This window comes from Sabethes cyaneus, chromosome 2 (genome assembly GCF_943734655.1).
Source record: "Sabethes cyaneus chromosome 2, idSabCyanKW18_F2, whole genome shotgun sequence".
Classification (NCBI taxonomy): domain Eukaryota; kingdom Metazoa; phylum Arthropoda; class Insecta; order Diptera; family Culicidae; genus Sabethes; species Sabethes cyaneus.
The window spans coordinates 209,298,508-209,321,182 of record NC_071354.1 but is presented as its reverse complement, the minus strand read 5'-3'; the positions used below and the strand labels follow the sequence as shown (position 1 = coordinate 209,321,182).

General features: G+C 39.0%; 3 protein-coding genes across 3 annotated transcripts; 1 reads left to right on the top strand and 2 right to left on the bottom strand.

Moving 5' to 3' along the window:
- Window positions 1–8,527: 8,527 nt before the first annotated feature.
- Window positions 8,528–9,027, bottom strand: LOC128736605 (uncharacterized). The gene is made up of 2 exons (XM_053831095.1): window positions 8,855–9,027; window positions 8,528–8,759 (listed from the first exon to the last, which is right to left on the bottom strand). The coding sequence occupies exons 1-2, from the start codon at window positions 9,025–9,027 to the stop codon at window positions 8,528–8,530; spliced, it is 405 nt and encodes a 134-aa protein (XP_053687070.1).
- Window positions 9,028–10,686: 1,659 nt separating this feature from the next.
- Window positions 10,687–11,359, top strand: LOC128734222 (flexible cuticle protein 12-like). The gene is made up of 3 exons (XM_053828287.1): window positions 10,687–10,695; window positions 10,773–10,891; window positions 11,173–11,359. Exons 1-3 carry the CDS (start codon window positions 10,687–10,689, stop codon window positions 11,357–11,359), a joined length of 315 nt encoding a protein of 104 aa, XP_053684262.1.
- Window positions 11,360–20,740: 9,381 nt separating this feature from the next.
- Window positions 20,741–21,067, bottom strand: LOC128736604 (larval cuticle protein 65Ag1-like). The gene has a single exon (XM_053831094.1). It carries the CDS (start codon window positions 21,065–21,067, stop codon window positions 20,741–20,743), a length of 327 nt encoding a protein of 108 aa, XP_053687069.1.
- Between the last annotated feature and the right edge of the window lie 1,608 nt (window positions 21,068–22,675).

The window sequence follows — 22,675 nt, the reverse complement described above, 5'->3', positions numbered from 1 at the left end:
ACCGTTTCCTCTCCCACCGAACGATGAGTGAATACTGTTTTCTCTTATGACCACTCATCTTGCGCAGAAGAAGCACAACGACAAGCAGAGCTAATATTTTCTTCCCACACTGGAGACACGAGACTATTCGCTCCGTGTCCCAAAGAGAATATGCGATAGGCAATTATATGGACTGGAACGATTTGCTCCGTGACTTAGAGAGCATGCGTTCGGTAGCGCCCCAATAGAAAATGAAAGATAGAACCAAACTGATGCTCACTCGCCGGTAGTGCGAAGAACTGCAAAAGCAAAACAAAATTCGTCGCGTCGGAGAAGGTAATATCCGACTGAGAGAGAGCAAATCGATTCGTCTTCAGCAGTATTGAAAAATTCATGTCAGCTCAAACTCAATGAGATTTCAAGCACCATGAAATTTCAACCTTGATCAGAAGCGCCGAACTCTGAATGAATTTCTATGAATTTCTCTCGCTATTATACGCGATGTCTCCGTTGCTATGCGATGTGAACCAAATTCAGCTGTGAGCATTTTGCTTAATTCTTCCACAGCAGGTATTTCATACAACGAACCGGAGAGCGAAAGAGAATTAACCACCGGAGAAAATATCAGCAGCGAAAAAAGCTAGCACACATTCACGAATTAAGATGGCAAAAATATTGGCGGAATTTACATTTTTCCTTCGCGGGAATCGACATTTTCTTAACTAGAAAGTAAGAAGCCTAATAAGAATTAGATAAACATGTATTTTAAATGTGTGTTTTAGTTTAACTTTACGATTTATTTAGAGATTCATTCTCTCACGCTCACTCACAGTTACGTATCACATAAGAGAATGCCTATGCTGTTCAACAACGAATTTGTATGTATATGTGTATAGCTCCGGGTAGCGGTTGAAGCAAAGCAGGAGTGATCAAGCGGGAAGAAATATGTGTGAGTTTTGTGCTTCTTGCTATGAAAACTGAAAAACTCACGCGTGAGATTCATGGTTGATTTTGATCTTTGATGAGTTTTGAGATTTTGAGTTTGTAACATTACTGGTTTTCAACGCCTTGCCAGTAAAACGCTGAGAACTGAGATATTTTACAGAGCACGGCAGAAGCCTGATTCGGATGTTGCTTTGCCATTTTTCAAATTCGTTTCCGTTGTTATTCGTTTCGTATTCATTTTATTCTTTTCCTGTTTCGTCTTTGGTCGTTTTCTGTCCCGTTTAGACTTTTTTCTTTTTTCCGGTCCCGGGTTTCGGTTTTTTTTCTATCCAGTTTTTCATTTTCGTCTGTTCCGTTCTTCATCATTGTTCTTCATGTCCTGCTTACTTTCTTTTTCGGTCACGTTCTGTTTTTCTTTTCCGTTTTATCCTTTTTGTCTTCAGTTTTCATTTTGTTTTCATTTTTTCTGTTCCGTTTTTCCTCCTGTTTTGTCCCGTTTTTCAGTGAATAAAATACTGATTTGATTACGCAATAGGCATTTCACAACCCCCTAAAGGGACGATTCAAATATGACGTCCATGAAATTTATGCTTTTTAGACCCCTCTCCCCCCTCTGTCCGATTGCGTCACAAGTCTGAAACTCCTCCCCTCCCTCCTTTGGACGTCACACAAACTCTAAAATAACCCAAATTAGAAGAAAAGCATGTTAAAAGTTAATAGCGGTTAATAAAACTTGCGTCATCTTTTAAGAGTTTAATGTATGATTCATAAATAAAATGCAAGTAACTGATGCGGCTTTTCCCGGGAAATTTAAATTTCCTATTTTTTTGGTTTAAACTTCCTGATTTTGCCGGGTAAACTGAGCATCCGAGAACTATTTTTTTTAATTATAAAAATATTCCACGCGTTTTGTTATTTTTCTTTGCCCGGCAAGTAGACTTTTTGTGGATTTTTTTTATCGAATTGCCGACTTGCCGTAGCTATTTTTAATCGTAGCTATTTTAATTCTTCTCATCTAATGTTTTCTGGCATTCCTCGTCGAACCAGCCCTTTCGTCGACTCTTCTCAGCAAACCCAATGGAACCTTCCGCTGCGCCGTTGATTACTCGCGATCCCAGCAGTCCTCGAGAGGGGTTACGTTTAGCTCTCCCTCGCCCGGGAGCGCAGCCTCAAGGTGATGTGCAGGGGCGGACTGGGAGCCAAAGGGCACACCGGGCCTTTGAGATTAGGGGCCCCAGTTTGCAATATTCTCATGATAGTAAATTAACACAAGAAACGACATCTACTCAAAAGACATCAGTGTTAGAAGGACGGTAAATCGAATGAAATGGGCTCTATTTTTTAAGTCATGTCATGCAACTCGACTCGACTCAGGCACTGTCGAGTGTCGAGTATCGGGGAATGGGCAACATAGCGGTTCGATGCTCGAAACAAAACAAACTCAGTCGTTATTAGGAGCGAGCGTGTGCCTCATATTACCGGTTCACGATGCTCTAGTTTGGACGCATTTTTCTTCAACCCAATCTTCGCTACTTTGAGTTTTAGTTTATGCAGCCATCACCACAGATGTTGTTCTATCGACAATATCCATTTCATTGGCAAAGCAGACGAACTAACTAGATTTGCAGAAGATTGTGCCTTTGTGTTGCTCCTTTCATAACATCCTGTAACGGCACGTTGAACAATCCACATGAGGGACCATCACGTGGATAAAGTCCTCCGCGAGGTTAGAATGGCCATGATTTTACGGTCGATGGTATCATACGCAACTTTGAAATCAATGAAAAAATTGTGCGTTGAATTCTGTATTCATGGACTTTTTGGAGGATCTGCCGCAGTGTGAATATTTGATTCTTTACTGACCGTCCTTCAGCGAACCCGGAAGAGAACTTTCCACATTCTGATGAGTGCCACTGTGTATTGCCAGCAATGCAACGTTTTCCTCATCTATCACCCATTTATATTTCTGCAAATTTTAAGTTATAGGGTTAATGACTGACATGCAATATAGCAAGTATCAAATAAGCTGATTTTATAAATGATAGGATGTCAATAGTTCAATATATATATAAGTAGCTTACTGCGTCTACACGTCAGAACAGAACAATTCACAATGCAGGCGATTCCCGTGCCGAGTTATAGCTATCCCTAGGATTAAACTCTTGGATTCTCCTATAAGAATCCTGCTTCTATAAGCAAGGTATTCTGTGGGAATCCTCTGTAGAATTTCTTCACACGATTCCAATGTGAGGAATGCCCGAGGAATGCCCGAATATTTTTGGTTCGTCCTGGTAGAGCTGCAGAAAAAAAAACCCACCGTCTAAAAACGCCAGTACGAATAGCATGTGCTCGCCGGTCCAGAGGAGAGATTCGCCAGCAACGACACACGGAGTTTCTACAAAAGGGTCAGGTGCAAGAATTTTGCCATGCCTGTGATGTGCAATGATAGTGCTGGCATCCTGCCTACTGACAAAACGACGGTAGCAGCCAGGTGGAAGAGTATTTCCAAACGCTGTTGAATAGAGAAGTAAACACGAAGATCAGCAGGTACGGGATAAGAATTTTGAGCGACGGCCAAACTGTGGAACCACCAACACAGGAGGGGTTCAAAAGAGCAATCAGTGAGTTGAAAAACGGTAAGGTTGCTGTAAAGGATGGTATCCTGGCTGAGCTTCTAAAAGCGGGGAGCGAGCAGCTTTACGAAACAATTCGCCACCTCATTGACAGGAACAGAATATGGGAGGAAAATAAATATCGGAGGAGTGGTTGATTAGCCCCATTTCCCATAATTTTAAAAACGGACATCGACTTGAGAGTAAAAACTATCGAGGCATTACGTTGCTCAATTTTGCCCATAAGGTGCTCTCCCTATCCTGTGTTTTAGACTGAGTCCGTTAGCTGAGTTCTTCGTCGGCGGGTATCAAGCTGGTTTTCATGAGGATCGTTTCACGATGTGTCAGATATTTACCCTGCGTCTAGTAACTGACTAGTTCCGGGAGCACAACTTGCAGACTCATCATATTGTTTTGGATTTCAAGGCGGCATACGATTAAGTCAAACGAAATGAGCTGTGGCTGTTAACGCTAGGACATGGTTTTCCCACAGAACTAGTTACGTTAATTCGTGTGACGCTGAATGAGTAAAAATTATGAGTCAGAATAGCAGATGAGACCTCACGTGTTTTTTGATTTTGCGGATGACGTCGATATCACCGAAATCAAAAGTAGAGCAGCGAAAGAAGCCTTTAGGACATTTATTGAGAAATTGGGACTTACCATTAACACCGTATAAACGAAGTACATGGCGTGGAAATCCAAATGGTGTTGGTGTCGAAGAGGAACTAAATATATTTTGGTATGCTCGTGACATGTGACAACGATGTAAGTTGCAAAATAAAACGACTAATTGCAGCTGCGAATTGGCCTTTACGCAGGCATTACATTTTGTAGCTGAAGTCCCGTAGCTTGCAAATTCGCAAAAAAGTGACGTTCTAGAGAGCACTAATCCTCTCGATGGCCCTTTACGAACATGGATCATGGACGCTAAAAGAAGCTAGTCGACGAATGCTTAGGGTTTTAGCGTAAAATTTTGCAAAATCCAAAATGGAGTGTAGCGCAGACGCGTGAACCACGAGCTCTATTAAGAATGAAAATATGCTGTTATAATGAAGATAGTACAGTGCAGCAGTCTGCGCTGGGCTGGTGACGTGTCTAGAATGCCCGACGAAAGCGTAGCCAAAATTATTTTAAGCAGAGAATCAAGAAGAGGCCGTAGACTTCGGAGTAGACATCGCACTGATAGATGTGCGCTATCGAGGATGATGCACGTTCAGCTAGTGTTCGAGGGGCTTGAAGAAAGGTAGCCCAGGATTGAGTACTGGAGGACCATAATTCATTCGGCGCAGGATCGATAATGGACCGTCGCCACTGAAGTAAACTAAGTATGGAGCTTAAGCGGACAGTTCAATATTTATAAGTAGTCAAATAACTGCGGGTGAAATACTAATTCTACTTTTAAATACTCAGAACTGAAGCTGGTAATATTTTCGGAGCTTGGACCCCAACAGGTCAACTTATATGATTTCATGAATCATGGGGCCCAGCAATTAAACATTCGTGAGTCGTAGAAAGAGTTTAATTGAAATAAAAATTTTGGAAAATCTCATTTTGCGTAACGACGAAATTTTTACTGGGGCCCACCGGCCATTTGCCCGGTGGGCTAGTCCGCCCCTAGTGTTGTGCGTACCCAGTAGCGACCTCAGGTAACTCCAGGTAAGATTATACCCTGACGGCCGATGGTACCGAATATTGGTAACAACGGAAAGTCTTTGGCGCACTTTAACCATCAAAAGGTAGTGGTCAGAATCGATGTTTGCGCCACGTATGTTCTAACGTCGATGATATCCGAGAAGTGCCTTCCATCAATCAAAACGTGGTCGATTTGCGAGTCCGTCTGTTATGGCGATCTCCAGATGTACCGATATGGTAGGCTGAGCCGAAAGTAGCTACTTTGTATGGCTATATTTTTTGAGGACGGCGAAGTCAATGAGTTGATGACCGTTTTCTTTCGTAAGCGGGTGTGCGCTGAACTTTCCAATTACCGGTCTGAATTCCTCCTAGTTGATTTATTTATTTACTATTTGATGGGGCTTTCAACCGTTGGTTGGTTCGCCCCAATCCTAGAAGATCTAGGCTAGATCAAACGAAAAACTGTATTCGTTTTCATGTAAAATTTTCAAAACATTTAGGGTAGATGCTCCAGTAATGGAGGAGTTATGTCAGAGGATAGTATTTAAAGACAATTAGAATGCTCAATTTACCAGTTTCCAATTGAACTATATGATAATATGGTGCACCATAATGTTGGCTTTAAATACATACATTTCAAAATTGAACGATTCTGTTTGTTAATATATCTAAAATATAACTTTTCCTGGCATTAGTCTGTGCTCCAGAGGTAGTGGTAATGTTCCTCTAACAGTGGAAAATTTGCCTATAATAGTGGAATTTTGTTTACCGCCCTTAGTAACGCTTCAGTGAGCATGGAAGCAGGCAGATAACAGTGTAGGATTATTAAAATACTTTGAATTGTTGTGTATTTGCGTTGCCAATTGCACCTTATTGGTCTGCTCAAAAGGAATTTGTAATGTCTGTACCAACATCCTAAATTTTAACTACATGTACCTTAGGTAAAACTGTTAACAAATATATATTTAACAATAGAAAATTGAAATTCTCTTGGAATTATTCCAAAAACCACCAAAATAGGACACCATACGAACCGTTGCTTTTCAAGAGATGGCGCTTTTCTAGTGATAGTAAAATCAAAATTTCTCACTTATTTATGTTTACCTACCTGAAAAACAATCACTAATCAAATTTTATTTGTGGTACAGTTACTCTGTTATACTTAATTTTCATAATTTCCTCCTAATTTTGATAAAAAATAAACATTTCCTATACCTCTCCATAGCATCTTACTACCAGTCATCCGAGAGCCCTAAAAAGCTAAAGCCCTATAAAGGTACATTTATAGGGCTTTATGAAAAGCCCTGTTTGCGACATTTCAATTCGAAAAAATTAAATTTCGCAACATGAACGCAATAAATGAAAACAATATTTACCAACTATTTATTGGTTCAGGTGTCAAACGTTAAATTGCGATTAGCGATACACACAAAAGAAACTGAGATGCATGAGAGAGTAAGGGTGTTGTGTTCAGTAAATTTATTGTCGCGCAAAATTCAGCTGTTACGGAAATGCACACTATACGCTACGAAGTAACGACATCTGTTGTATTCAACAGGGAAACATTGACAGTTTCAAGCATACTCTCACGCATGGCGCATGATGAAACACTTGCGCCAACTTCTGTTATTTATTATCAAAGGTTAGAGGCAGTGTCCTATTATGAAATGATTCGAGTTTCCACTATTACTGGTACACCCACTATTACTGGTACATCTACCCTATTTCTTGTTCAAAATTTTTTTAATCTTGTAATGCGCAAGTTTCACATTATATAGGCCCGCATCTAGGCAATTCGTGTGCCTGTTTGTGTCTTCGCTTCAAACTGTATAGTTTCACCCTAGTCCATAGAGTCCAATAAACCAGTCCTTATACATTTGGCAGAGTCCCCAGTCTTGGGTTCTGAGTCTTCGATATTTTTCCACAGACTAACGGACGTAACACTGAAGCATAGTTTCATCGCCAACAAAAAAGATCATTTCAAATTTCCAATCTAGCCAAGACTCAAACAACAATCACTGCGCGAGAACGTCGTTTGCCTGCGTTAGCACTGCTATCAGATAAAATACGAGTGAATTTATAGCATCACTAAATTTATAGCGAGCCGCTTTGCGTTGCGCGAAGGCTGCACCAGGTGATGCTAGTGTTTTTGAGAGATTTGAAATAATCATTTGAATGACGTTTTATATATACGTATATTAATGTATAAAAATAAAGTATCAGGATTTTATAGCGATTTAAAGAGAAATACTCCTGACCCGCCAATTGGCGGGGTTAGGCACTAGAGCAGCGTTTCCCACCTTGGGGATTCGCGAACCCCCATGGTTCGCCAAAAATTTAGTTCGCAATAGAATAGCATAGGGAATACCTTCAGGGGGTTCGCGAACCAAAAAAGGTTGGAAACCGCTGCACTAGAGGGATATCATGATCAGAACCAACAAGCTTTAATTTATACGGGATCTCTTGACAGCAACTTTTCGGCGTAGTTATCATAAATTTGATCAAATTCAAATTATAATTGAACTGCTTGTGATTGCGGTTGCGTCATAGTTTTATTTAAGCACACCTCATGTTAACTAGGTTCGAATAATAATCTCCATTCTCATCTTTCTAGGTGGTATTCGCTATTGTTCTATACTCCTGTCACATTTCCCGTGCTCAGGATGAGGTCCAGCTGGTACAGTTTACCAATGAAAATAACGTGGATGGAAGCTACAACTTTGCGTAAGTCTCTTCGTCTGATATAAAACCAAAAAAACAGTATTAATGCATCATGTTTTAGTTACGAGCAATCGGATGGTCAGAAACGCGAAGAAACCGGCGAGTTGAAACCGGTGGAAGGAGCCGAAACGCCAGCCATCTCCGTGAAAGGTTCGTACGAATACTCCGACCCCAACGGACAGCGGTACCGAGTGGAGTACACTGCCGACGAGCGCGGATACCGACCAACGGTCACCAAGCTCTAAGCACATATGACTGCCGATAGTAGAGCTTTCGTGTATGAGATTAAATGTAAACTTTTGTATCACCCGTTGTAATTGTAATATTGCAAATATAAGACAATTAAACATTTATTATTATTTTTAACTATTAATCAAATGATATTTATACAGAATCTTTCATCACTGTTTATTTCATATTTGAGGTAGACCATTATTCACGTCCAGATATGGAACGGATCTTGGCTGATAACTATTTAATATCACTCATAAAATCAATTTTCTGCACTTCTGGGGATTTTTAAAGCTAATGGTATCGAATTGAATTTATAAAAATTTTGTACAAGGGTATAGTTTAAATGCTGATAAGTTCATAATATCCACATTGAGCTTGTTTATTAACCATTATTTCTACACTTAGCCAACCAAAGACCGCAGCAGCTTTTTCTTTCGTTCTGATTCAGGCAAAAGTCGCGTTCTAGTTCTGGCCTGGTAACCTTTCTTTCCACTGACGTACATAACCATCACTTGTGTACCTTCGTCCGTTTCGAATCCGTACATTCCCACCACGACCAGCTCCTCTTCTGGTGTACCAGGATTCATCAGCATACCAGTTTCCTCTCGAAACTGTCCATCATCGGTTGCAAATCTAAAAATGCGAAACAGAAAACACGGAATGAATTACAAACGTTCGCACCGTCACAAACTGTCAGCCATAAGTTCTTCAACATAATTGGTACTCACTTGAATCGGTAGCTTTCGACCATGTGTTCCGATTCGTATTCCACCAGCATAGCCTGCACGTCGGGATCGGCAAGATCTTGCCCGGCAGTCCTGTGCAGCAGCAGCATCAGCATCGAAAACAATGCCAGAATCGCCGCACACCGCCCATCCACTAACGTCAGTTGAAACTTCATTTTACGAACTGAAAGGTTAGGACGATTGAAGTCAGGTTTTTATCTTGACGCACTACGAAACTCATCGCCTGCAGCAGTTGGAATTGATATTCTTTTCTTGAAGTGAAGTATTTTTTGCTCATCAATTCACTAAACCAAATCCGTAAGATCTGAAGAGTATTTGCTTATATTACAAATGACAGTAGGTCTAATGTTAGATAGGTACACGCATTGGAAGGACCGCATCTTCTGGTCATGCCGAAATGCTGTGCAGTCGCTTTGTTTATGGGTAAATCAACACCAGCGCATCGCCAGCCAGTGGTCCAATCATATGGACAAGCCTTCCTACACAATGTAGTCATGCAACTCAACAAGGTGTATTTTTTCACACTATCAGCAACGATGGAATCATCAAATGGTGATGCACCTGTGTTCGATTTTTTTACTGTTTTATTTTAGATTGGATTTAAATGTCATTAAATGTCATATTCCGTTGTTTTCCGCATCTGTTTGTTATAATCAGTATCAGTAGTGAATTAATGCCGGAATTGCGCCAAATACCCTACGTCGATGGGTAGCAATTGGTAGCTTCAACTTCAACCTATCAGTAAATACAATGGCCAACTGAACCCAATGTGATGAGTAAACAAATGTTAAAATGCAGAGTAGGTGTCGTTCGATGTACCAAACTAGGTACTCTGGAAACCAATTACAATTCAAGGCTCTCTAATCAAGCGAACTGAACTGGTCCCGAATTTCCGTAAATGGTATGACCTTTGATAACTTTACCAATAGTAAAGTTTGCATTGACACTTCAAAATTTCACCTTCCTTTTTAAAGACACTTTTTAGCAAATAACTAACAACATAATATGATAGCGTTCCAATTTATTTGAAGACACCCGTTATTTTTTAACGATACTTGGTTCACAACTCCGATTTATCATAGAACAAACTACTGTTGTCCCATAAATAAATCAGAACGAATGAATATTCCGTTAGACCCTCTCACTCCTAGAAGATGACTTCCTAAGCATTCCATCGGCTCGTCATCACCGTCTGAAGTCACTTCAATCAACACAAACAGGCGCTTAATTAATTATTTTCTCCGCCGTAACTCTCGTAACCAGTAGCGGGTGTCAAATCCGGCGTGTAATATCGGTTTTATGTCAAGTTTAATGGAACCAGTTCTCCTCGCAAGGGCCCTGCGAAGGTAAACCGACTGCGACTGCGTACTTTAGTGCTGAAAATTGATCCCCGGCCGGCTTGCCGCGAAGTGAGGCAAGGATGCGCATCCCGTGGCAAGGTGGGAGTGGTGTTGTTACTGCTACTGTTCACGTACCGTTATCGAGAAAAACAATCCCTAGTAGGTAGGGTACCAACAGGTGAGCCGAAATCTCCCGGGCACGTGGTAGCGGTTGCGTGTGATATATGGACTGGTCCGAGGGGCTCATCAGTTTCAACCAAAGGGCGCCGTGAGGTAACTTGCGGTGTGTACAGTCTGCTCTGTGTGCATATAATTACTGCCACTACCTGTGCGTCTGCTGAGAAATTCTTTCTTCACGCAATGTAACTGTATAAAAGTAGATGTCATCTGGGATTCACTCCGTTAGTCTACGCTGTCTTCGAGATTGGATTGCAACCGTCAGTCGCAGGGACATTTTCGAACGTTTAATTGAAAATGAAAACGGTACGAAGAAAATCAAGAGTGAATACTAGACATTTGTGATTCAACAGTAATGCAGTGATTTTTTTTTATTTTCGTAGATAATTGGATTACTTGTACTTCTAACCGTTACCTTTGCTGCCCCGATAGATGATTCTCAAAGTGCGCAAATTTTGAAATACGACAGTGAAAATATCGGAATAGATGGATATCGATTTGAGTGAGTGAACATCAGTTAATGTCGATCCAGAGGTAGATTAATTCGAAAAAAAAAACTAGTGACTTAAATTTGCGATAAAACATAGTTGTGTTGTGTTAAATTAGTTAAGATAGAGTTTATCTAACAATTACTTCTCGCAGACATTAACTGTCACAAAAGTATTACACGAGATTCCAAACTATTCTCCAATGAAAGACAACTTGGCAAAATTCCCAAATATTAGGATTATGACGTTGAACTTAATGTTTTGCCGATAGCTCAATTAATTTCATATTCAACAGATTCGAAACTAGCGACGGAACGTCACGCTCGGAGCAAGCCGAACTGCGAAACGCAGGAACGGACGCCGAAGCGATCGTGGTTCGAGGGTCCTACTCGTACGTTGGTCCGGATGGAACACAGTATGTAATCAACTACGTTGCAGACGAAAACGGTTTTCAACCTGAAGGTGCTCATATACCAAAATAAGCGAATCAATCTATCTATGGTTAGTGTTGATTCGATGTATTTTTAAGTTATCATGTAGTTATATTTGCATATTAAAAACATCTCCAAACGAACACGAAATAAAGCTTTCACTATTAACAAAATACCTAGTAAGTGTAGTGTGAAATATTTTGTCACATTCTTTTTATCGTGCAATAGTTCAGGAAAATATGTTTTTATTTAGTATGGAAGAAAAACCAACAGAAAACGAAAATTTTCCTTTCAATTCTAGCATTCATTAGTTATTCTGACAGATACGTATTTCCAATTCGATTTATAAGCTGCAGTAGTAGGTATCTCTTTCAAGTTCAGTCACGTTCCAATTAGTCAAAATTTCATCTTTCTCTAAGCTTATTATCATCTGTAAAAACTTACAAAATTTATGCGTAGAAAAAGAACATATTAATTCTACTATTTTTATCCAACATTTTGACTTAATTGTTCTCCAAAAGTTCCTCCATAATGATCCTCATCCGAGAAAACGTTGACAAGGTATTTCTCGTTAAAAATTCAAAGAGACCTTGGATAGAAGGAATGGAATAGCGTGGCGTGCCGCACAGTGGGACAGTTTCAAAAATAGTGAGACATAAGTAATAGCATCGAAACCTTAAGACATAACGTAGTAGTTGCTTCAGAAAAGTTTCTTCATTCAAAAAGCACTTTCTAATAGTGAAAAAATATTTGGACATTAGGGTGTTCCTAAGAAGATACAAAAAATATTTTCTCTATTTTAAATCAGAAATGATTGCTTTCCACAGAAAATTTGTAGCTACACTATTTTTAAGAAACTTTGTTGAATGCTGCAGATATCTATCTCTTACATGAAAGAAATTAAGAGCCAAACTCTTAGGGACACCCTTAAAAACAGGTTTTCTGATCTAGCTCTTTATGAAAGCTTCGTACACTTTTCAGATGTTCTAAGAAATTGTTGATCATATCAAATTGCACATTTTCGTCCAAGATAGTAGAGCTCTATCTTTTTCCCTGCAGAAACTATCACTGGTTTTTTAATTTTTACATGTAATCTTTAAGGGTGTGTATCTCGGGGAAGAGCAGCTATAAGCAGCTAATCTCACTTGTTTTTTGTGAATCAATTTATGTTGTGTCCCACCATAAACAACTTAAGGCGGACAACTGTGGAACCTCTGAGCAAAGTTACCATGAAGGCAACCATTTTCAAAGCCTGAAACTATGGAAACCATAGCCAAGAAGTAGAATACACGTTATTATTTACACCAAGGTGGCCAACATCTTCGCCAATATATGCAAGTCCAGGTGGCTCCAAGAAACGCGAGGTGGTCTTTATTGGATCACGTCCTACAGTTGACCGACAAATCACCGAAAGAAAGGCCAAAAAGATTCGCACAGAGTCTCTAGGATTCTTCGCATTGGAATCGTGTGAAGGAAATCTGCAGAGAATGCGTTGCTTATAGAACCAGGATTTTTATATGACAATCAAATAGTTGAACCTCCGGGATACTCGGTGAGGGAATCGTCTGCACTATGAAATAGGAATCCTTCGGAGTCTAAAAGTAGGAATCCTGCTGTGTTAGTAAGGGTACTCCTTACTAACGGGTGTGTTAGTAAGGGTACTCCTTACTAACGGGTGTGTTAGTAAGGGTACTCCTTACTAACGGGTGTGTTAGTAAGGGTAAGTAAGGGTTTCAAGCCTCATTTAAGCTTGATTTCAAGTCAAATTCAATTTTTATTTCATACTCAATTTGAACACCGGTTTCAAGTCAAATTCTACGTTTACTATCATGTCCAATCCAAATACTGTCATCCGGGGATACTTGCAACACCGGGGTTACTTGCAACACTTTTGCGCATCGCACTTTTGATAGCTCTAACCCATTTGATTGTTAACATAACCATTGGTAGCCAATGCCGTTTTAAAAAAGGGACATTTAACTATTGTTTAGTTAAGTTTAATCCATTATATCATTGTTTTGCTGGTTTTTATACGATGGGAAAGTAATTTCACTTTCAGAGCAGGAAAAATGGATGTGCAAAGTTGCGTCAGTTCATTGACATGAAATTATTTTTTGTCATTTGGTTCCTGTACACAATTAGTGCATCATATAAGCTAACAAATAGCAACTTAAAGCTTTGTTTATATTTTGGGCGAGGAGAAGAAACGATGAATTCGTTTTGTTACTTCCAATATGGCGTGGCTTGCAGCACTTGTAAAATAGATAATTATTGTAATAGACAGTATGTACAAAGTAAGTTTGCATCTGTACAATGTTATTTTGTCAAACCCATCTCCAGAAAAATTAAAATTATGAAAAATTTCACGTGCCTTGAAACGGCAATTTGGAGTTCGCCGACATGCTGCATTTTCACCGAATATCTTTAAAAAAGCGGTAGACTAAATTGAGAAACAAAACATGCCTCCAGTATCTTTTGTTTTACTACAAATACACTCAAAATATCTAAAAATAGTCATTCACGGTTTGAAATCAAATTTAAAATCATGAGACACACAAAACCAGAAAAGTTTGGCAAGTACTGGGTAACTTGCAACACCCCTATTTTCGGTTCATTCTACAGATTCATTTAGTTGATATTTTTTCTCATAATCATAAATCAAGTACTGACCACTATACAAGTTTTGGCTACTTACACTTGGACCTAAACGGTACACTTCGAAAGTTATGCCAATTCAAAGTTCACAAGTGTTGCAAGTATCCCCAGATAACGGTACAGTTTCAAATGCAAGTTAAATCCAAATCGAATTCAATTTTAATTCCTATTTTAAGTACAATTTCAAGTCTAATTTCCAGTTGATTGTGGAAAACTATTGAAAAGAAAAATCAGAATTTAACATATAATTTTTTTGAAATATTTTTTTCTTGTTCTAATGTATAGCATGTTCATAGATGGATGACCATTGGATTTAAAATAGTCTCCAGAAAATGAGGCGAAACGAGATAAAATGAGACAGAAGAAAAAAAAGACAGAAAAGAACGCGAAAGAAAAACTGAACGTAACAAAAACTGAACAAATGGCAAAGAAAAGAAAAAAAACTGGCACAAAAATTAGAAAAACGAAAGAAAGACGTGACATAAAAAGAGAAAAAAGTGGAACGGGACAAAAAAGGAGACAAAACGGGAAAGAAAAGAAGAAAATACAGGAGCAGGAAAATGTAAAAACGAGAACAAATAAAAGAGGAAAAAAACGGGACATAAAACGATAATGATAACAAAATGAAAACAAAAGATAAAAGGAATCGGAAAAGAAAAACAGTACCAGATAGAAAAGAAGGAAAAGCACGACGTAATAAGGGGAAGAGCTGAATAGACGAAAACAATAACGAGGTCGTAAAGTGAAAAAAGGAAAGCCGGGACCGAAAAAATCCACAAAAGTCGAAAAGGAAATGACAAAGAATGAGCGGTAAAAAAGGAAAAATGAGCCTAAAAATGTGGAAAAACGGAAGAAACAATAAAAAACCGAAAAGAATAACCAGGGCTCAGGAAAAGGACGAAAATGGGACATGAGCAGAAAATAAATGAAGTGAGAAAGAGGAAACAACAGACAGAAAAAATATAAACGAGATAAAAAAGGGGAAAAACGAGACAAGAAAGGAAATACGAACCAGGAGAAACCGAAAGGGCAAAAATAACATGATAAGTTAAAAACAGAGAAAGACAAAAATCGAGATAAAAAAAAAGAAAAATGACGAAATAAAACAGAAAAAGTGGACCTGAACAAAAAAGAAAAAAAAGGAGAAGAAAAGAGAAAAACAAGAGGGAAATCGGAACTAAAAACGGGCCAAAAACAGAATAAAAAAGATAAAAAGAGAGCGAGAGAAGAGGAGGAAAAAAGAAACCCAATAGAGGAAAAGAGAAAAACAAAAAAAAGAGGTCAAACGGAATTTTAAAGGAAAAAGATTGGGTTAAAAAATGGGACGTGCAAATAGAAAACCTCGTAAAACAGGAGATAGAATAGGAAAACCGGATAAAAAAAGGAGTCCAAAATAGAAATAGAAACCCCCAAAAAAACACGATAAAATGGAGAATCAACATGGGGAAAAAGAGGGGAAAAGAGAAAATAAAGACGAAAAACGGGAAAGAAAATAACAGAAAACATGAAAAAATGGAAATACGAAAAGTAGAAATACAGGAAACGATGAAAAACTGAACAATGAAACAGGACGGACCGGTAGTCCTCTACGGACTTGAGCCAGTAACTTAGCTAATGGAACACATACAGTGCACTTGCCCTATTTGAATGAAAGGTATTGTGGACTATTTTTGGCGGAGTGCAAATGGATAGCGGAGAGTGGCGTAGGCGTATAAACCACGAGTTGCAAGCACTACTTGGAGAGATTTCCATATTATACCTTGTGAAAGTTTGGAGACTTAGGTGGGCCGGCCACGTCGCGACAGCCGATGCGTCGCCAGGTTGTGGGGCGACTGTGCAGCGAAATCCGTTCTCTTCTAGAACCCCACCGGTACCAAGAATAGAAGGGCCCAACGTGCTAGAGGCTCGACCAAATTGAAGCCGACTTGCGAGACGTGCAACGAATTGGCGACGAGTAACGACGAGTTAGCCCAGGACCGAGTTAGTGTAGAAGAATTCTTGAGCCACCCCAGCTCTCGACTGATGGAAGAAGTAGAAGAGAGAAAAGGAGGTAAATAAGAAAAGTTAGATCTAAAAGCAAGTAAACGGTACATAAATGGAGAAAAACGAAACAAAAAGTGGAAAAACGGTAAAACGTGTGAAAGAATAAACACAAGCATAGTTGCTGCTACTTCGTTATTGATCAAAACCGATGCAAAGTGCATAATAATGATAGGAAAAGACATGCTTGTGATTGGGCGTGCACGTTGCTTTTCATTGAGCAACCTTCTAAAATCCTCGCATGTTGATCAATACAGACGCCGAGATGGCAAAGAATGTTAGTTCAATATTTGTTCCTACTATAGACCATGGAATCCTTTGCATCTTCATAAGCATTTCGGGAAAGGAAGCTCGAAGCTACGCGTGGATTCGGTGTAGTCTTGGTAGATTCATTCTATAAAGATAACGTAAACTACGGTAAAACGTGTGAGTGAATAAGACAAAAATGCCATTCTTAATTTCGGGTCAAACTTCGCGTCTAATTTCGGGTTCATTTCCAGTTTGAAGTAAAACTTCGAATTCAAATTAGTGGGTCTACTCCACGGCAAGTTGTCGGCAACAAAAGGAATGAAAAGAACAGGAAAACCGGCCCGACGAGCGGAAGTTCAATAAAGAGAGGAATTAAGGTCACTATCTGTAGTTTGTACAGAAGATTGGATGCGAATGAACTTCAATTCACACCGTAATAGTTTTTTTTAAATTCCATCATTCCATAATAGATATCATTTCGAAACCATGACAAATCCTATCCGGGAATGAGAACTGGTTAAACAGAAATGGCCAATTGGTGGCAGTATGGATGGTATGAAAATATAGAAGCAGTCTTTCGTGCAGAGAAAAAATTAACTGTTTGTAGTTGTTGCGCACCTCCACAATATACGATACAGCCAGGGATGCCACATCTGTGTTTTTTGTTGGAAAAATCTGACAATCTGTACGGCGGGGGAAAATATCTGTGCAAAAATCTGTCCAATGCAAAACAATGAGAATGAAAGAGATAGCGCGTCATTTTGCTGACTATCTACGTCTCTCTTCAGTCTGTGTAATTTGGCGAAAATCTGTATTCTATGCATACAGATTCTATACAGGCGATTTCTTTCAAATATCTGTTAAACACAGAATAATCTGTGCATGTGGCAACCCTGGATACAGCACCAGTTGCTAGACAAACAGACGGAGATGCTTATTGATAACAGACCAATTGTCATCATCAGCGACCTCCAAGCTTTGGCGGTTGAATGGATCTGGGCTGACAATCCATCTTTCCAATCTAAGGAGGCGTAGTCTACTACAGACCCTAGCATTGCAGAATGTAGTTCTAGCCAACGGAGATACTACCGGCACTTACATCAGTGTAGGGAAGCCTGAAAGTCTATCAGCTTCTACAATCTTGGACCGGAATTGCGACCTAGAAAGTAAGCGTGGAGCATAGTCACAGTAACTATCAAATCATCCGACACCACCGGAATGCATTTGAACCACGTAAGAGCTCCGCACTTTGAAAAGGACTTTTTTGTTGAATCGCTAGGTTTGAGGGTATTCCCTAGAACATAAATACGTGCCGAGAATAAGGAAACAGAGAAACGCTACCAGTCTACAGTCTTCCCAGGAATGAAAACTACTACACAGAGTTGCAACGTGAGTGGTAAAGCTTAACTGAAGCGAATACGTGGAGAAGTGCCTAACCTACAGTGCTGCTATGTCGAAGACAAAGGGTCTTCCACACCATATGACGGTGTTACGGAGAGGATGAAAGTCGTCATTGAAGGACTGTCTTCATAACCGGCTTGAGTACCAATCATCACCAACGAGAAAGAGCTTATCGTATTGACGAAAGCCATGAAGATAAAGAAGGTCCCAAGGCCAAACGGAATCCCAAACCTGGATCCAAAAATAGTAATCCAGGAGATCCCGGATTTATTGATCGACATCGAAGACTTCTACTAAAAATAAATTTCAACTTGGTCAACCGAAAGATCAATGAACCGAGCACAGCACACTGGTTCGGAACCTCTTTTGGTGCGCATTAGCTTTGAGCGGGAAAACTTGGTTTTAGGTTTATGGAACCTTTGGAAGAGTTTCTTAAAATTAGCAATTCTATCGTCCAGCGGAATTCAAATTTTGATTAATCTCCCTAAAAGTGCAATAAAAAATTTATTTTTCTTCAGTTTCAGTATAGCACATTGATGTGTTCTCCAAAGTTTTACAGCATATTATTACAAGACATTTTGCTGAAGACAGTGACCTTCTATCTCTTCAGCAAAGATAGAAAAATGCTATTTCTCATAAATGAAAAATCGTTAAAATCAGTTTTTCTATTTTAGCTGTTTTTGTAGTTGTTGTATGACTTTTTATTGTTTTACAAAGGTGAACAAATAGTAAAAATACACAACATTGCTGAATGTAGTATACCACTATAAACTTACCATAATTTTGATCCCGAATGACTCGCAGGAAGGCATCATTTTATTCAAAAACTTTCCCTAGGGAATCAGAACTCAAGCAGGCTGAAAAGTTTAATAAATCATGTTTAAAAGCACAAAAGTTAAACAAAATTTATAGACTGACCAAACCGGGATAAAAAGCAGATAAAATCGGGTAGACAAAATCGGAACATAACTCTAGTCTAAGAGTGAGAAGGGCAAGTCAAAGTCAAAGTTCGGCTTCCAAAAAGGGCGATCTAGAGTAGATATGGACGCATGTATATGCTCTCTCTCTCTCTGTCTCTCTCTCTCTCTCTCTCTCTCTCCACAGACAGACAGACAGGCAGACAGTCACAATTCGAAGCGGAGCATATTAAATAATGTCGTCCACAAAATGTTTCGCGGTGAAAAGAGGTGTAACGTGTTTAAGAGAGCTCCAATACGCAAATTATGTCGGCATGGACCAGCGGATTATCGGTTTTCGGGAATATTTCGGGGTTTTGGGGGGCGCCAGGGAATTCTCAGTCAATACAGAACAGATCCATCGTCGGAAACTGTTGCTTGAAATGGTTCATGAGTGGCACCACGCATGTGTCAAACCACACAAAATTAAAATTTCTGGGCCATATTTTTTTATAATTTTACCGGCATCAAGACATTCTTAAAGCACAAGTTTTTAAAACTGTAGCACTGTTTTACTTTTAAATTTTCATGCATTTTTTTTTCAAACTCGCGAGGAACGCCTCGAACGCGGATACAACATTAAGCAATTATGACAGCAGCGATAGATTGTCACGATTCAATCCAACAGTTGCACGAAGGGTAATAAAATTATAATGAAGCATTTGTATAGACCAAATACGGTTATAAAAAATGAAGTATTTTCGTTGCATGAAAAATATTATGAAATATAGAAAGGAACGTGTGATCAACACACTTTTGATTCATTAAACCAAATGATGCAATCGTTGATTTCATTAAACATTAGATAAAGGATTGAGAGATACTACAACTAATAACCAAGAATTATGGAAAACGTATTCCAGATTCGACAGAGGTGATGTTTAGTTTCTCGCTGATTGAGTAAAGTAAGTTTCGTTCATTAGAAAAAAAAATTCCAGCAAGAAGAATAGCAGAACATGAAGATTTTATTTATTATTTCTCCAAAACCACTTCCATTTAAGGACAAAAATTAAATTTTATCAGCAAATATTATTGAACTGTTTTGGGACGTCACTTTGGATTCGGTTCTAAATAATGAAAACAAGTATTCTGTTAATAACAACTCTGTTTTATTTATTTACTATTTGATGGGGCTTTCAACCGTTGGTTAGTTTGCCCCAAATAACAACTCTGTCTTCACTGTCTGGAAAGAAAGTAGTAAACCAGTAGCCGCTCATTCTTGTTCGTAACCAGCACAGGAGGAGCATAAATTAGTTAAATAATTAGTAGTGTAATTTTACAGCCATTATTACCTCAGGAGTGTCATCAATCATCATTGGGCATCGTTCATTGAAAGAAACTCGCCGGCATAATTTAGACACTTTACGATAATTGTCCCCAAGTGAGTTTTACCAATAATGGCGGCGCTAATTGGGCAGCGGGTTTGCGTTGACATCAAGATGAGAAATGACGGTCGTTGTACTATTATAACCCGTCCTAGTCCGCGTAATGTTCAAACTGATTAAGGCGTAAGGTAAGTGACTTATTTTAGATTTTATATGTTCAAAACATGCTGCAGAACATGTATCATTTTATTGGAATTAATGATGCCGAAGACCTCTTAATATGTATATTAAAATTCAGCGCCAAAGCGCAGAACATCAACCTTCACCTTATTTAAGTTTCTTACCGTGGCTGTCCGTACACACATAAAAACTCGTTGTGCTTCACTTAATCGATTAAGGATGGCAATAAGGATTGTTTTGCAGAAAAAGGATGCGCGTCAATAAAATTTTTATTAATTTTGCCAGTCTCTTTGATGAAGCGAAAACAGATACGACGATAAAGACGACAGCCGTCGCCAGCAGCGTTGTTTCTCTTCGGTACGACCACAAACGGAGTCAGTTTAAGCTTATTATCACACTGACCTTGACACGGCAGTTGGCTGAAGGATTGTTTTTTTACGAATCACAGAAGTGCTCGCAAGACAGGAGGGCTTTCAATGAATGAAACTGATTTCAGTAAATTTGCATACAGATATTTGACTTCAACTTTGGACGATATATTTACACTAGATTATTGACGGCAGTAACAGAATCGAGTGGAACAGCGGCTTCCCTTTTTATTAACACTACTTTTCGATGATCTGAGCTTATGGGCCCACAGGCAAGTGAGAGCCTTCCGGCTGGAATCCATTTTCATCGGCAACATAGTTTACAGTGAAGGTCTGTCCGGCGGCATCCTTGTAGGTGAAGCTTCCCTTAACGACCAGAGCGGCAGCATCATCTCCGAAAGTTTTCAGTTGTCCCGATTCCTGGTGCTGGATTCCGTTGCTTGTGTCGTACTGGAAGTTGTAGGCATCGACACCCACATCACTGTCGAACTTCAGAACGGTAGCGCTGGCGTCGTCAGAGGCCGGTGCGGCAGGGGCGGCCAAAGCCACGGCCAAGAGGGCAGCGAATGCAACGAAGAATTTCATTGTTATAAAGTTGTGGTTAGCGGAGATGTCACTTCCAGAAAACTATGGCAAGAACTGATGATCCTCAGAAAACTTTTGGAGCTTTTTATACGCCTAATACGATCAAAAAATCGCCCATTAGAATACATACTTGCAACGAAATCCGTACGAACCGTATATTCAAAACATGATTCCTCGAGCTCATTTCCAAAGTTTGATGATATTCGTTGTCGCTCAAACCTGCTCATACCAGCCTCCTGGCAGGTCCCTGCTGATCGAACATCTGCCTTATGGGTTGTTATGCAGATTCTACTTTTTTTTAAAATGCAAAGGTTAACTAGGAGCTTCGCTGTCTCATTTCGTTCGGCGTTGAATACTGTTCACATGGTTGATTAACGTAAAAGCTGTTCCCACTGTTTTGTGTTCGGTATCAATTTGGGTAAGTTTTTTTCTCTTCAATTTGTTCTATCTAATGCCGAAACTAACATGAATTATTCATATTTGGAAGAATTAAACACTCCCGAAAGGATGAAAACGAATGTAAGTTTTAACGAATAAACTGTCTTCCTACAGGAACCTGTTCGAAAACTGGAATCCAGTCGAAGAATTATGTCAGAAAGTGCAAGTCTTTTGCCACCTGAGAAAACCATTTGATTGAATTTTACGTTCCTTTTTTTGGGATATAAAACTAACTATAATGAAAAAGCTCACAATAATTTTACTTTCCGATGCAGTATAAATTCAAACAAACTTTTCAAATCAGTGTTCTACTATTATTAATGCATTAACTAAAGTTATAACTAGATGCGTTAATAGAAATCAACAGAAAAAAAAACATTTTCGTGAATGAAGCGTACAAAATTAGAAAAAAAACTGCTCACAGCAAAACATCAGTTTTCTAGATAACCAAACCTGATTGAATTTCAAATTTTGCGTTGACAGCGAGGATTCATTTTATTAGATCATCAAACCGGCGAACGTTTTCAACAGGATTCAAATTCCCCGGAGACTACGCCAGCCAGTAGCTATTTGTCATTTTGAGGTACGTCATTAAGGAAGCAGTTTCTGTTTCGCCTAAAAATTGAAGCTCTGTTGTTAGGTTTGATCGTAAATATTGCTTTCAAATTTTATCCGCCCCTACGGTTACCGAAGATAAATTTAAATAGCAATTAAATAACGTTGAAATATAATAGAAAAAAACTTCAGTTATAAAAAAGCATCGATTTTGGGTTGTTTGTGGGTTATGAACATATGAATCCCGAAAATACAAAAAATGAAGCAATTGTTAATTCAGCAATATTGTATAGTGTACGGGAGGGTGTTTTCAGCCCATTAAGCGATTGCATCTATTTTTTCGGCCTGTGGCCTAGATCTAATAGATCTAAAGAACAGATGGTTTTGATGTTGTTTTAATAAAAAATAGTAGATTACTTACAGTCTTAAATAGAAAATAGAAGAAAGAAGAAAGAAATAGAGAAAATAGTTATAACATATTAAAATTGTATGTCGGCAAAGTATTTTTAATGGCGAAAGAAAAGGCAAATAGGCTGACTTTAGAAGCATGCTGGAAATACCCTTCCGGACTCTACAATAACTATGAGCGTTCACTGCAGAACTTTTTCAAATACT